Source organism: Carex rostrata, chromosome 4, assembly GCF_964058835.1.
Source record: "Carex rostrata chromosome 4, lpCarRost1.2, whole genome shotgun sequence".
NCBI classification, from domain to species: Eukaryota; Viridiplantae; Streptophyta; class Magnoliopsida; order Poales; family Cyperaceae; genus Carex; species Carex rostrata.
In genome coordinates, this window is record NC_135921.1 from 8735390 (window position 1) to 8752707 (window position 17318).

Sequence of the window (17318 nt, forward strand, 5' to 3'; positions counted from 1 at the left end):
ATATTTTCTTCATTGTACAGTTGAGGCAAAATTTGCTAAAAGAAATGATTCTCCTCTGGTATACTTTCTAGCAGCGGTCTCCATTCCCTTCTTTCTTTGTCATTCTCAAATCTTTTGCTTCTCTCTTTATTCAAAAGAAGTATCATATCATTGATAGAAATTGTCTCTTTGCTCAACATCTCCTTCAATTGATGTTTTTTTACAACCAATTTTATTCGAACTGCTGCTTCTCCAACCACTTTTTCTTCGATCACCATCTGTGCTGATGCACCAAGAATTTGTTTGTTAGTAGAAAAAGTACATGATGCAGTCTGTTGAACATCCGAATTGTCGTTGATTTTTGTGTGTGAGTCATGAAGAACTAGACAATTTCCCATATATTTTAGAGGAGTCTTGTTTTTGTTATAAGGTTTTGCAAAGGATATTTTGTATAGTAAGGCTAGCAGGGTAAGTGGAGGGAATGTGGAGTATTTATAAAAGAGACCACATATATATGGCACCAAGTTAGTGCCATCTAGGATGTCATAATTATCCTACACATAAAGTGGTCAAGTTTGTTGGAAAGTATGTTGGGATATTTTCACCTCTATCTAGGGGTGCAAATTGGTCGGATATTATCCGACCGTATCTGTATCCGTATTCAAAAATTAGATACGGATATCCAATATCCGAATATCTGTGTAGATACGAATATGGTTTTGAATTTTAATTATCTGTATTTGAATAATAGGTATATACCATATAGTTTATCATAAATTATGAAAATATTTGTGTATATATCTACGGATATCCAATATCTGATTCGTATCCGTATGTATCCGTCTAATATTTGATCCGTATCCATATCCGAAAATTAAAAGTGGATACGGATATGATTTTACCACTATCTGATCTGTTTGCATCTCTACCTCTATCCCATATTTTTGTTTCATGGAAAAACTTACACATAAGATGGAAACATATTTCACATCTTACTTTGTTCTTGCATGTTTGAAAGGTTATGTTTAATTTGAGTGTCCTTATATGTCGTTATTCGTTCCAAAATAATCAACACTAGTTATTCTAATCCAGACAGACCTTTTGATCTAAAGTAACCCAATTTTTGAGTTTAGATCCAGACCGTCTGATTCGAATCCAGACCAATCCGGTCAGTGCACAGGATCCTTTACTCTGATGGTCCGATTTGAATCTGACAGTTATATTTGTCAGTGGTTTTTTAATACAAGGGATGGTACTTCGTGTGAATCATTCATATAAAATTAGTCCAGACATGTTAAATCAAACAACTCTAAATAAGATAGTAGGTCGTAGTCGAACCAGACAACTTCGATTAAGATTGTAGGTAATACTATATGTCTAGGCATGAACAGAGAAGGGAACAGATCAAAACCTGATTGTCATTTGTAGATTTGTTGATTTAGACACAGAAATATATATGAGTTAAAAGTCTGATTATTTAATTAAGTCCTACTTACATATAAAGAGGTGAAACTAGCTTCCAAATATGATTTTTAAGTAAGATACTACATTGAGAATTGAATATCACAGGCTAAGATAATTTGCAAGATTCTTATATTATACTAGTGTTTCAAAGAAAACATATTGAACTAGTGTGTCAAAGAAAACATTTTGAGAATGTAAGAGACATTACTTTTGATGCCATGATGTCAGAAAACATGGGCGGATTCAGTAAGGCTCAGGGTTACATGCAATTGTCTATTTTTGAATTTTGAAAAGTAATTTGAGCTCATATATTTTCAAGTTATTGCTTACTAGTAATGAACAAATTTGTCTATTTCTAAACCGAATTCATTTTCTTTCTGGTCCAATTCATTTTCTTACCTGCCCCTGGCTCAATTCCAGAGTCCATTATGTCGGAAACAATGCATGTCGTGTTGAACTTTTTTTTTTTTGGTTTAGCATGTCAAATTTAATTCATCTTTCAGAGTAGAGCCAGACTTTCAGACTATAAAGGATAATAATCATATAAAAAAAATGTGAAAAATGGAAGACAATTTTACAATACCATACTATTTTACTCACAATTGTATAGAAAATCATACATAAATATAAAAAGATATAAAAAACAAAAAGTCTTTCTCACTCCGCCTCTAATCTGTGCTGCACCAAAAAGATTTATGTTCTCTTATTTTCCTGCTCTTTGTCTCTCCTCCGTACTTTTTTTTTCTTCGTTTACTTTTGATGTCGTTGACTATAGTCCATTATTTGGAGTTGAATATGTCAAAAAATTATTAGTGTTTCTTTCCCTAAATATTCATGATTACAAGTGCAACATATATCAATAGCTTTCAGATAGTTTCTAGTAGAATTCGAGACTGGTCCTCATATTACCGCGTTAAATAGTGAATGCTTTTCTTTGGAGGAACCAGTGTTAAAACTACTTGGGATTTTGGATTCACCAACAATGACAGCCAATACAAAATGGATTTGACCAATTTAGGTAGAATGATTACATTTGTCACTTGAGTGTAGTGAGATTATTGCAATCACACAATCAAGAACCAACCTGACAACCTATATAGGATTTTTTTTCCCTATAGAATATGCTTTTTCTGGCTAGAGGCACTTTCCTCTACAGTTCTCTTTCGCCGTGTTCCATGCAGCGAAAAGGGTATGTTTGATTGTCACGCGATTTATATCAAAAAAAAAAAAGATTGTCACGCGATTGTGTGGGATGAGATTTGTCGGATATGAAAACCCATAAATCAATATATGAAAATCATACTCAGGGTATGTATGTAAATGGTTGTGAGAATGTGTTGAAATGAATGTTTGATTGTATTGTGAGAAATAGTTGTGGGAATTTTAATTTTTTTTCCCTTTTTGAAATACTTGTTATCAATACTACTTTTCTGGTAAATAATTATTAGTAGTTTTTTTTTCAATTCTAATAATATAAAGTATAATAATTAACATATAATAAAATTTAGGAAGATAAAAAATTAAAATTGTGATAACTATAATAAATGGTAAAATATTTACTTAGTTAACCATGTAATTATATTAATGATATTAAAATAATGGAAAAAATTATTTTAATTTTCGATAATTGAAAGTATTCTTTAAGCACAATTTTTTTTTGAAGCTTTAAGCACAAAATTAAATTAAGTAATTTGAAATCAGGTTAATGTCTTTGTCATTCAGATTCAATTATACATATAAACAACTATAATTTGTCCAACACGGAGCATTAATGCATTCAACGTGTTTTTATGTGAAAAGTATGAAGAGAAAGACGAAGCAAGAAATCATGGAAAAATAATAATTTAGTTGGATCTAATTTTTTTTTTCATAGGTTTCTGGAGCAAGATGAAAAAAAAAAGCATCCGAACAGCTTGTGAGAAACGATTCCCGTTAAATCTAAAATTTTAGTAATTCCCACGAGTTCACAACCATCCGAACAGAGTAAATCTAATGACTTAAAATTTATATCAAAATCCAAATGCAAAATTCTTATGGTGTTGCGGGAAATTCTTTGTTGGCGATTATTTGATTTATGTTTATCACCTTTAGTCTCACTTCCCCTACGTCTGTCAGACTCTGACTGCTTCCTATCATTTTGTATTAATTTTAATGATTCATTACACTTGTGTTTTAAATTTAGTTCGGTGTACTGGGAAATAAATTAAACCTGAAAGAAAGATGAATGCAGAAATATAATATGATGATATAATTACGTTGGCATGATGTGTTTTGTGAATACTTCAATTTCACTTTCATATTAAATGAGTGAGTCTATGGTACTATGCATATCACGGGTTGTTATCGTGCTACGGCTCTATATTTGAGTTTTCAAATCCTAACGGTCGATCCGAACCGTTCATCTTGTTCTCCATATTAATATGTGTTTGGAGACCAGATTTTCCATTTTTTGAAAATTTGTTACTATTTTTTTAGATATTTAGAAAATCACTTGATCTGAAAATTCTGGACCATCCAAAAACAGTGATATTCAATAAATCTAAAAAAATAGTAAAAAAATTTCAAAAAATGTAAAATTTGGTCTCCAAACAGATATTAATATGGAGAACAAGATGAACGGTTCGGATCGACCGTTAGGATTTGAAAACTCGAATATAGAGCCATAGCACGATAACAAATCGTAATATGCATAGTACCATAGACTCACTCTAATTTGACAGTTGATCAATAAGTGGTGCATTGACTTGAAGCATATATGCTTTCTTGGTCCACTTAAAGCACCTGCCTTTTGTTGCCACTTATCAATTTACCATCTGTTTCCCATTTCTACCATTTAACACGCAAAATTTATCAACTTTTGTTGCTTAATTTTAACGTAAATACATTTTTTTTTTTTTTTTTTTTTATTTTTTGCTTCGAAGCCCATAGGCAATTGCATGTCATGAGAGATTACAAGGATTCATTACATGAGATTTCAATACCGGCTATACAACTGATAAAATCCCTAGAACTACCTCCCTTAGTTGTATCTTTCTAAGAGTTGTGTCAGAGGAGTGATGGATAAGTGAATCATAAAAGGCGAATTGGTCAATTCGCGGCCGGTTTGCAAGTCGGTGGGCCTCGTAGTTTTCCTCTCTGAGTAAATAGACACAGCTGTATCTTGTTCGAGTTGCCATCAGATATGCTATTCTTGTCAGCTGGTAAAACGATCTCCAGTCTGCTGCTTGTATCGGTTGGTATCTTCTGCGTGGTTCAAGGGTTTCTGCCAGAAGTTGTGAGTCCGTGTAGAAAGTACATTCCTCCAGGCCTAGAATCCTTGCCGTCTGTAAATACATTTATTTTATTGTTGGCTAGTTGTAGCATGGGGAAAGTCAAGGACATGCATATAATTTAGCGAGTAAACGGTGGGTTTAAAAGATGTGTTAATCTTTTTCTACAACCGTATTAATTGCTGCTTCTCCCAATTAAATTTCATAACTCCTATCGGTAATTATTTGATTATTTTGTTTGTTAGTACGTAGCTCTTGGATGATGATTAGTAAGAATGAGAAACAGTACTATACATAGCGCATATCGGTACTATAGATTGTATAGATTAGTATCTTTATTTATAAAGTTAAAACAGTCGAATTAAACTGTATAACATAATTTTCATATGAGTTCACAAAGTAGCTTAGTGAACTTAAAGAACACCTTAATTAGTTCTCCTCTTGAAATGAGATGTCAGTATATAGATGTGGAAGAGTATCCCCTCCAGTATTCTCTGTCTACAAAAATCACGGCCGAGTGATTTCTTTTCGAGTCTACTTTAGATGCACGGGATGTCTTTATGATTCGTGTTAGGTACCAGGTCAAGTGTATGACTAACTCTGAATTTGATAGATGTCGTTTCTGTTGGGTTGGGCTTTGTCGCCCCAGCGAATCGATTTTTTTATTCTTTTGAAGGAAACCTTTTGACATGTCCATGGGCTATGCATTTACCAAAATTTAGTTAGCGACATTCGTTATGGTTCACTTGATAGGCCATATATACACACCGAACAATCGAGATTGGGATTATATGGTCTGATTGTAAAGGTAGCTTTGAGCTCTTGTTCAACTTTTTATTATTCAGAGTTGCAAAAGGAAAAGACCTAACAAATTTCCAATTCCCTGCTCTGAGCCTCTCCTAGCCTGCTGCGCGCACACAACAATTATATTATATTCATTTGGTCTACCTAGGCTTAATTAGACCTATGAGCCTTTATTTATTATGAGAGGCTACGGTAATATGCATATTATCCATCAATCTATGTTATGAATCTATATTTTTATTTTCAAATTAAACAGTCAATCCGAGCAGATAACTTGATAAACATTATCTTCATGTGAAAATATACTTACAAGCCAAAATTTACATTTTTTAAAAAACATTGTACTATTTTATTAGATAGGTAAAAAAAACCACTACTTTTAAATGGTCTATGATTTTCAAATCAAAGGATTTTCTATCCATCTAAAAAATACTTAAATTTTTTTTTAAAGGGTATTATTTTGTTTGCAAGTACATTTTCATATGAAGATCTAAAGATTATTTTTAACTGTTTCGACTTTAAAAATAGAGATATAAGTCCATAGCGCAAAACATTGTGTAATATGCATATTACCATAGCCTCACATTTATTATTCCTTTTTAGTCGTTACAATGGAGCCGTTGTTCAATTCATGATGTTGTTTATCACCTCTGACATTGTTGAACAAGGTGTCTAGCATCAATATTGTTAATAATATTGCTCAAATTTTATACTGTAAAACATGAAGTTTCCTTCGTTCTCTTTGTTTGTTTTTTTTTCCAGATTTTTAGAAATATTCCAAATTTTTGTGGGTTGATATTTGTACTTACCTTAAATTTACAAAAATGAATGCCAATACGGATTAAATGTATTCCATACAAAAATTAATGACCATTCTCATCAAATTGATGTTCTTCTTAACGTTGGCAAGTATCACTAATTGTGATTTTTGGTCAGATGAGAGAAATTTGAGATTTTGGCGGGCTGATATTGCAAAATTTACCTTTTTTTGCTGGAGCTCATTGGTACTTGTGGTTGTGGGTTTTATATATTTACTTTGGAGCTTTCACCACTAATTGGATAAGTTGGTTCCAATTGTTTTTGCCGAATGTGTTGATGACTAGTATTGATCCATAGTTATGACAAAATCAAATAAATATTAATTACATCTAAAAAAAGTAATCAAAATAATATTTCAATCCCGTTGCAACGCACGGACACTTAACTAGTAAGAAACAAATATATCAATGAAAATAATAATTATCTAAAAATTAAAACACATGTTAATAGAAAATTTATATGATTATTTATTTTTAATTAACTTTAATCGTGATCTCTGATAACAATTTGATAATGTGATGATTCTTTATTTTTAAGTATCAATGATATCAAATAATAGCTCGATTCGAATCTAATATCAAATATCATACAACAATTCAATATCAACATATAATATGATATCAAAAAACATAAATAAAAAGTGTTATCATTTGTATGTATATGATATATATACACACACACATATTATAAGAAAAAAATATATTCACACACACGTTCCAATTTATATTCTTCTTTGTTTCCAATTTAGAATACACACACACACACACACATTGATATATTATATATTGGAAATATATTCTAAATTGCCCACAACAATATGTATAGAAACAAAGAAAGAAAAAAAATAAGGAAATTAAAAAAAAATGATTTCCATTGTGATTTGTATAGAAACGAAGAAGTAAGGAAACAATAAATAAGAAAATGGAAGGTGGAGTCTTTTCAATTGAAGAGGAAAAATATGAAAATAAAGGAATAAGGAAACAAATAAATATATCGCTAAATTTCAGAATTGTTCATTTTAAATTGTAACGTATCGTGTGGCAGCACATGTGGTGGTTATTTTTTTTAACTAAATTTGGACTTCTATACATAAAAGAGATGCATTTAATCAAAAGAAGACAAATTATGTAATTGGAGAGCTGAGATCAAATCCGAAGTTTCATCTCTCAATCGTAGCCGTTGGCGGATCGGACACCCAACGTGCTTAATAATAGAATGAAGATACTTTAGAAAAAAAAAAATCAAATTATATAGTTTTTGTGATCCTGCAGGAAATTATCTTTCCGCATTTAATTTCCAGTGCCCTCCACAGATACAATGCGAGTATTGTTATCTCCTTCCTAAATTATTAGCTATAAAATTATTATAGCTAGACCTCTATTTTTCTTCTTCAAAAACAATAAATTATTATAGTTATGGCCTTATGGGAATTCAATAGAAACAAAAATTAAAAACGAATGTTGTGGACCTGACGATTAGATAGGAATCTCTCTTTTCCAGTACCTGACTACCTGTCCACTGATTTTGGATGCAGTGAAAAGCGTATTTGCTTCTTTTTCTTTTTTATTTGAGAAAAAAAAACGTATTTGCTTCAAGCCTTCAAACTTCAAAGCGCATCATTTTGGAAACCAGAGGATAATTCCATATTCCCAAAACCCATGTATTCCAAATATAGCGATCCTTTATATATAATATATGCACCTACATCAATGATTGAGAACTCTAGACTCTCTAGACTCTAGAGTGCAATAGACATGATTCCAATCAATACAATACAGCACGGTGTACTATCTTTTTATTTGATATTTGTTTAAACTTTAAACACAAGTACCGGTATAATATCTGGGAATGGAATAAAGTAGAATAGAAGAATAAATGTTGTTATTACTCTCGTATGAAATATAATAGTTTCTTTCCTCATATCTTCGTAACTTCAATTTATCTCATCTCAAAACATATATATAGCTGATTCGCAAATTTTGGGTCCAAATCGCACCAGAAAATTAAGGAATATATATATATATATATAGGACTTGGCTACGGTGCTATGGGTAGCTAAGAGGTCTTCCGTGCTACGGCTCAATATTCGACTTTTCAAAATTCTAACGGTCGATCCGAACCGTTCATCTTGTTATCCATATTAATATGTGCTTAGAGAACAAATTTTACATTTTTTGGAAATTTTTTACTATTTTTTTAGATTTATTGAAAATCGCTGTTTTTCAGACAAATCTGGACCATAAAAAACAGCGATATTCAATAAATCTAAAAAAATAGTAAAACATTTCCAAAAAATGTAAAATTTAGTCTCTAAGCACATATTAATATGGAGAACAAGATGAACGGTTCGGATCGACCGTTAGAATTTTGAAAAGTCAAATATTGAGCCGTAGCACGGAAGGCCTCTTAGCTACCCATAGCATATTAGCCAAATCCTATATATATATATATATATATATATATATATATAGAGAGAGAGAGAGAGAGAGAGAGAGATAGGCTAATATCAAAACGTTTGCACCAACCCCTCCCGTGCAACCAAGTCATTTTCCGATTTGCAAAGTCCAAACGACCGATCCGAACCGTTAGATGTTTAATCCATATTGAAATGTGCTTGGAGACCAAATTTTACATTTTTTGGAATTGTTTTGCTATTTATTAAGATGGTTTGAAATCGCTGTTTTCCAGTGGTGCAGAATTTTAATAAAAACAGCGATTTTCAAACCATCTTAATAAATAGCAAAAAAATTCCAAAAAATGTAAAATTTGGTCTCCAAGCACATTTCAATATGGATTAAACATCTAACGGTTCGGATCGGTCGTTTGGACTTTGCAAATCGGAAAATGACTTGGTTGCACGGGAGGAGTTGGTGCAAACGTTTTGATATTAGCCTATCTCTCTCTCTCTCTCTCTCTCTCTCTATATATATATATATATATATATGGAGAGATGGATTAATTTAGGCTCGTTTAGGCAGACTAAAAATCGACTTATTCTATCTTAGTCCGACTCAATTAAATCATATTTAATAGAATGACTGAAAAGTAAAGGCCTTATTCTATTTAATTCACAATCAAACATGACCTATGAGCTTGTACAGTGTCAAAAAGGTAATAAAGCTAAGATCGCACAGGATGAACTGATCCACCACCACCGCCTAATTAAAAGCGTCGGATGGGAACAAAAAGGAAATAATTGACGCAGTTCGTGTGTTTGTGTTTTTTTAGCAAAAGAAATATGTTGATCTGATGTAACCCAACGTGGGGGCATCGAATCACTTTGAGCAAAGAAGAGTTCGTCCTCTACTGTGCTTCTTATCTCTTTCGACTTTTTAGGCTGGTGACATGGTGGGGGTGTCTGTAAGTGGCAGTCTGTGGCCAGTCTGGCGCCGGCCTTTATTAGTCAATGACGCCTGAGGATCAAATCTGTGAACCATCAGTTCTGAACCTGTCTTTTTATCTTTCGTTTTTTTCCTGTATGGGGAATATCTTCCCAACTGTTCAAAATGATAATACGTACAGATACAAATGTATTTTATAAACTGAAATTTAAGGTCATTTTTAAGTTACATCCACCTTTTGTTTAATATTCTGAAAGATATCATTTAATTTAAGAAAATGAAATTATATAGGTATTTTTAATAAATTTATATATTAAATTTGAGTGAATTTGAAACTTAATTACTCGTTTTCATTACAACTATGTTGTTAAAATTTTAAAATTTACTGATGAAAGGTTAAATGACTATCAAATCGGACTAAATTAAATAAATAAAGAGTGAGAATCAGAGTCTTTGATTCCGTAACAAAGATAACTTAATATTTTAATTTATATCCCGCCCATCTGATATGTTGTGGCACAAATAATAAAGTGGCCTCGTGCATTCCACTTTGGTCCGAATTGGTCCTGATTTTAATCAGATGATCCGAATCTAAACTCAAAATTTAAGTTATTTTAGAGGATTCAAACTCCTCCGTGCGAGATATTGTATGTCCGAAATTCATCCGGAAATTTCTTGTACAATCTTTATCCAAAAAAATAAAAATAAAGAATGTATTTATGATTATAATTTTTTTATTGAATATTAAATTAAGAAGTGAAGTACGTTGGAGAAATATTTAATTGGAAGGCTTTATTATGAAGAGGCACGTTAATAATTGTCCGAGGCAACATCGTTGTCAATTCGTCCTCCAGTTGTGACATGTGTGAATTATGTATATAATATGGGAAATAAATCTGATGTTATTCTGATCCCAACTGTTGAGATTCGTGGATGAAAAAATTACTTTGTTGAGATTCATTTTTGAGAAAATTTGAACGGCTGATATTCCGAGAATAGCAGGTTCGTGTTATTTTCAAAGAATAAAAACAAATTTATTTCTGTAATATGTATTTAGAAAACATAAACATAATTTATACTTTAAATATTTTTATAGAAGAGAATGGGGCGGTTTGGCTAGAGAAAGTTTTAAAATTGTTAGATATTCAAAGGTTAAGAGTTCGAACTCCTCTCATCACTTCACAACTTTTATAAAACTTTAAATATATATATATATATAGAAAATTTGTAATTTTACTCAAGAGTCCGGACATATTGAAAAGTTCTTTCTTATTATGGATGAGATATTTTATTTACAATTACATTTGGGATAAAAGAGAGGACCTAAAAAGATTGTTGTTCATCTAAAGATCGAGAACTCAATTCTTCCTTGCGACTTACCTAGAAGCTTTTAAAAAAAAATTACATTATGAGATGTGATAGAAGCAATAAATGATGCCAGGATACTTTTGGCTTGCTCTATCGTCTATTAGTATAGCCTACTTGTAGTGTGCATCCAAGGAAATATGCTCTGCTCCTCTGTCTCGTAAGAAATTTGCTTAGAGATAAGAAGAGAGCGAGAAAGCACAAATGACAATGGCTTCTCATTCTACTATATTTTCTGTGATGCTTTATTTCTCTCTTATTGCCTTGGCAAGCTCGGAACGTATGTCTCATTTTGTCTCTCTTCTAATCGATATGAAATTAATATCTTATGTCAAATGGACTGATCTCTGATCTCTAATTTTGTGTTAAACAGAGAGCATGGGATTTGGATACACAGGCGAAATGGGGCCTTCCCATTGGGGAAACTTGAGCCCTGATTTTGCAATGTGTTCAAAAGGGAAGCATCAGTCTCCAATAAATATAGAGAAGAAGCATGTGGTTTATAATCCAAAGTTAGAGCCCCTGCAGATGCATTATGTCACCTCCAATGCTACCTTAGTTGATAACCAAATCAATGTTCTGGTTTGTAGTTCATCAATCTCTTTATGATGTCTAAACAAATTCTGATTACTGAACAAACTAATCAAACTCTTTGCAGTAATACAAATTAGTTTATTCTTTCATATTGATAAAATTAAGTTCATGTTCTTTGCTTTTTGTTTTCTTGTATTCTTCAAAATCAGGTAATTAATGGATGTCTCCTTGTAAGCACCTTCTATCACTTTTCATTTAATTACTTGTCTGTCTCAGAGGGGGAGCTAATTAATTAAACTTATCCAATGACACTGAACAAATATATATCATATCCTAGGATGGTGGAGGTAAATAGAAAAAAAAAAAACGTAACAGCACTATACAATCTTGTGTGCATAGGTGCGGTACAACAATTCGATGAACTTTATCAAGGCAGATGGGAAGAAGTATACCTTAAAACAAATGCATTGGCACTCACCATCTGAGCACACCATTGATGGTGAAAGGTATGAATCGTAGCCACTGATATTTTTTACCAGTAAAAAAATATGATCTCCTATACTGAATTATCTAGTCGATAGTTGCCCAAAGATAGGACGAGAAACATAAATAAAATCCCTGAATATGAAAGATAAAAGGACTCTTGAAGAAAACTGTACATGCTAATAAGTGAAAAGAATTTAGATTTGATGTGGAGCTGCATATGGTTCATAAAAACGACGAAGGCAACATCACTGTTGTAGCAATTCTCTATCGATATGGCAGGCACGATCCTTTTCTTGACAAGGTGAGCATTTCTCGCTGGTGAACTTTTGCATATTACTTCACTACTTGTGAAATGCATGTATTACACAAAATGTTGTTTACGAATTAATACAGATCAAGAGCAAGGTAGATGAATTTGTAAAGGCGGTTCATACCAACGGTGAACAAGCTCAAATTCAAATTGGACAAGTGCACATGACACCACTAAGGCGACACTGCCACAAATATTTTAGATATGCCGGATCTCTTACTACGCCTCCATGTACTGAAAATATCACCTGGCATATTCTTCTTAAGGTACATGCAAATTTCATTACTTATTTGTTTCTTGAGGAGGGATCTAATTACACTTTTTTTGGTGACACTGAATTACACTCTCGATTTTTAAAGTTTTTAAAGCTCAAATAGTTGATCCAAACCGTTCAACATAATAGATATATTAAAATGTCCTTGCATATCAAATTTTACATTTTTTGGAATTTTTTTACTATTTATTAAGTATTTAACAAAATCGCTATATTCATACTATTGAATTTTTGTACACATCTTAATAAATATTAAAAAAAATTCAAAAAAAATGTAAAATTTGATATGCAAGCACATTTTAACATATCCATCATGTTGAACGATTTGGATCGACAGTTTGGACTTTAAAAATATAGATTGTAATCTGGTGTCACCAAAAAAGGGTGTAATTGGATATTCTTCTCAAGGTACATGCAAATTTCATTATTTATTTGTTTCTTTCCCTCAAAGGTCAAGATGACGAATAGATGCAGAATATTAATACAGGGGGGCAGTATAAGAAATGATATCTATAAAGATCATTAGAGGAAAAACCTAAAATTTGCATGAATTAACTATATGATATTGTGATGTCATATTGAAAAACAATTTTAATAAAAAAATTGGGATGACGTATGAAAGTAGTAAAAAAATTTCTATGCGCGCTGAAAACTTTATGTTGGTACCTTTTTTTTCTGTTGGTGAAGTAATATGCAAAACTAAGAGAAAGCATGCCAAGAAATATGCAAATTTTAGAAATAGAACTCTCACAGTAAGAAAATTATGTTGTTCATGTCATCTCACATTTCTTATTTTATTTATACTCCCTTTAAAAAAAAAATTGGCAGAGGCTTCTTTTATTTGTACTCAAATCTCATTATATGATATGGTCTATTGAAGGTGAGAGAAATGAGCCGAGGACAAGCTGATGAATTGAGGTCAATTTTGGAAAAACGGTGCAGGAAGAACTCGAGGCCAACTCAACCGCTGAATGACCGGATCGTGGAGATGTTTGATGATACTCGAGCACCACGAAAAACAAGATTAAATAACTAATAATCTATGGAGCAACAATGAATGACTATGTTTTGAAGAACTGTATGGCTATGTTTGATGATACTTAGTAAACAGCAGAAGCTATGTTTGAAGAACTGTATGGCTTGTTGCAAATTACTTTATTGTACAGCCGCCAAGTTACCCTGTCAAGTTTAACGATAATTTTGTGAATATATTTTCGAGAACAACATATGCTATGGTGATGGATAATAGTAGTTATATATATATATATAGTATTAGAATTTTGGTCCTAAAAAAAAGCAGCTTTTAAAATTTTTAAAAATATAGGGCCCAACCGGGTTCGAACCGGTGACCTCTTGATCTGCAGTCAAATGCTCTACCACTGAGCTATGGACCCGTTGTGATTAAATAATTATTTTATTTAAATATATCAGCAAAATCAAATCTTTTAGAATTAGTGGATCTAGCTTTAACTGCCTCCTGCGCTAGCCCGAATCTTAAAGCGGCTAAGAGAAAATCTCAAACCGTAAAGTGAAGGAAATCTTTTATACATATCGGAGGGGATTCTCTTCCCCAACAAAATCGACCCTAGTTTATAAATTTTGACACGTGTTTTGACTTGACTTGGGTAGCTACAACTCCACTTCTCATTTGTGATTAACACTAATAATGTTTATTGTTTTTAATGGAGGGGACATGTATTGCATATTAATCATCACATACATATCGTTTGTTAGATAAAATATTGTTTAACGGCTAAAATTCGATATGAAGAATCAAAATGTCTAATCCACTGTTGCTGGCACAGCTACTGTTTTTTTCTGTTTTGGCACAAGGTTTAGTGCTGCTGTTGCTTTGGTTAGGACAGGGTGTAATTGTGTTTATGCCTGGTCCATGCTGCGTGAATAAAAACAGCTGAAACCTTGATACTGCTTTCTGATGGTTCAGTTTCAGAGTTTAGTATCTAGTTGAGGATGCTGAGTATAACCCTGAGACCAATCCAAGGCATTTGGGTTTTTTTAGGGGTAGTTTTGCATTTTTTTCTGTTTTTTACTCAAGACTGTGTATGACTGGCCTTTTATTATAATGGACGGGCTTTTTGCCTATTTTCAAAACAAAAAATAAACGTAAAAAGAATGTCATTTAAGGCTCTAAGGAGGGCTTAAGGAGGTCAAAACGTTAAGGAAGGTGGTATGCTGACTTAAGATTTTGCACTGAGGAGGGAAGCTTAATATGTCTAAGGAAGGACTGTTCATTAAGATTAAAATGGTTAAGAGGCTAAGGAGCTCTAAGGAGTCCAGCCGAACAGGTACAGGGTGTACATGTTAATTATGTAAAAATTTAGCATCAAGGACATACGCTTCAACTAGCCATTAAGCGCTCCAAAGCTTGTCTGATAAGCAACTCAGACTATCTATCCAAAGCGGAACAGACAAATCCCGATACAGTGTCCGAGCTATTGCTATCCTGTTCATAAAAGAGAAAATTATGTTTTTAGTATCCAATATAACAATTGGTAGACTAATAAGGAGTTTTTTTCATGTATGTTCTACAAAACATTGTACCGTCTCTTGTAAAGCAAAACAAAAAAACCTCATGGCATATATATGTCTCTATCTAGGAAACTAGAAAATAGTTTCTAAAAAAAAGCATGACATATATATCACATGTAACTTCCATTTCAAAATTTTATTTGCCCTGATTGCCCCATTTTTTGTTATATTAGTTGGCTATTATAAAACTTTTGGAATTATTTGGGATCATCTAGATTAAGTATATGAAGAAGAGAGAGGTATATCCTATATACTATACTATATAGGATACGTTGCCTCTGACCTCCACTTATGGGTCCAATATTTGTCCCATACCCTCTGGGAGGTTCCTGAAAAAATATTGTGAAACAGCAACCCTAGGTGCATTATCTAAACGTGCCACAATTATTTGTTCATTTGAAACCAAGTATGCTATGTTTTCAGCAATTGTTCCAAAGAATAAATTAAACCTTTAATTTCAAAAAACTAGACTTCAATTATATATTTCCATGTTTCCTTGTTGCAATATGTAATACTAATACCAGAATCACATGGTTACTGAAATTTATAATCTCATGTCTTGGATATTACAATCTAGTAAAATCAATTCTGTAAGACCAAAATTAACCATTTCCCCAGTTTTAGCAGGATTTTCTGCAAATTAGGCTGGTTATTGTGGGTTATTTTTGAAAAAGAGAAAAACCTAACAGTAATCACATTAAAGGAATGCAAAATTAGTAAAATATACATTTAACACCCATCAAATTAAACAAATACTAATACCAGAATCACATGGTTACTGAAATTTATAATCTCATGTCTTACAATCTAGTAAAATTGATTCTGTAAGACCAAAATAAACCATTTCCCCAATTTTAGCAGGATTTCCTGCAAATAAGACTGGTTATTGTGGGTTATTTTTTAAAAAAAAGAAAAAAATCTAACAGTATTTACATTAAAGGAATGCAAATTAGTAAAATATACCGTTAAAATCCATCAAATTAATTAAGGTTAGTTTCTGATAACAAATTCAAGCAAATTATGGTAATACCTACAAAAACTCTCCATATCAAAAGAACAGCCAACCGCCTCAGCCGTAATATGGTACGCGCAACATCTCCAACAATAACGCTTTCCTTCCTTCACAGTGCACAAAGGAGAGGAGACGGAAAATTGGAGAATAACGCCAAAAGGTAACCGTCCGATCGGAATGCTCCAGAGGCCATAGTGGATCTGAACCGCACGGGCCCGTTATCCATCCACCGTTGAGAGCGGGAGGTGTTCGCTGCTCTGTGAAGCCAGCCTCACGCGTTCCCCTCCAACTTTAGGATACAATCAACTCCAGCCTTCGCCAGAGTCGCTTGAATCAGCTACCCAACTTGGATCGGGCGGACCAACTGCAGCGGATACAAATCCGACCAAAGGAAACGAACCGACCATCCGAGTTACCCTGCCCCCGCTTGGGTGACAAGCCCACGCTACTGAGCTCGGCGATCAACGTACGGATGAAGCTAGATATAAATTATTACGGAGCTACTTTTGTAAACATTGTGGGACTAAATGATATGAAACCGGAACCAACATCAACCTCTTTGATTAGATGTGAAATTGATTACTGCAGCCTTTACTGTGGTATCCGAAATAATACGGGCTTTAAAGAGCATATTTGCTTCTTCATTCCCCCGTACATTAAAAATAATAAAAAGAATAAAAAGAATAAGATTTAGAATTGCATCAGCATCGTGAGACTTGAAATGTTTTTTTTTTTTTTTTTATCATTAAAACGCCCGTAGGCAGAACATTACAGGGCTGTACGTACTGGTAATTACAAATTTCTTTTCACCTGAAATATCTATCAAAAGTTCAAAACTTATTCTAAACCCTTAAAATCAGCAAAACATGGAAATGTATATCCCTCTAAATCCAATCCTTCCAAGCGCTCCTTTTTTGTCAAATAGTCCGCCATTTGAAGTTGGCTTCTTTGCAAATAAAGACACTTGAAATCTTGATTACTTGGCAGTAGCATCCAAATCTCTTGGACCTCCTTGAAAACCTTCCAATCTGCATCTACAGGGGGGATATCTTTGATTCACCAGTTCACACAGTTCCATACAAGAGTCTGACAAAGGTACGTACTACGTAGT

General features: G+C 32.8%; 1 protein-coding gene and 1 non-coding gene across 2 annotated transcripts; one reads left to right on the forward strand and one right to left on the reverse strand.

Annotated features, from left to right (window-relative positions):
• The first annotated feature begins 11160 nt into the window (after nt 1-11160).
• LOC144553080 (alpha carbonic anhydrase 1, chloroplastic-like) lies at nt 11161-13871 on the forward strand. Its single transcript, XM_078301156.1, has 6 exons — nt 11161-11321; nt 11415-11623; nt 11975-12081; nt 12260-12362; nt 12455-12637; nt 13526-13871. The coding sequence occupies exons 1-6, from the start codon at nt 11246-11248 to the stop codon at nt 13679-13681; spliced, it is 834 nt and encodes a 277-aa protein (XP_078157282.1). The 5' UTR covers nt 11161-11245; the 3' UTR covers nt 13682-13871.
• Nucleotides 13872-13967: 96 nt separating this feature from the next.
• TRNAC-GCA (transfer RNA cysteine (anticodon GCA)) lies at nt 13968-14039 on the reverse strand. The gene has a single exon. It is a non-coding gene; the product is annotated as a tRNA-Cys (tRNA).
• Between the last annotated feature and the right edge of the window lie 3279 nt (nt 14040-17318).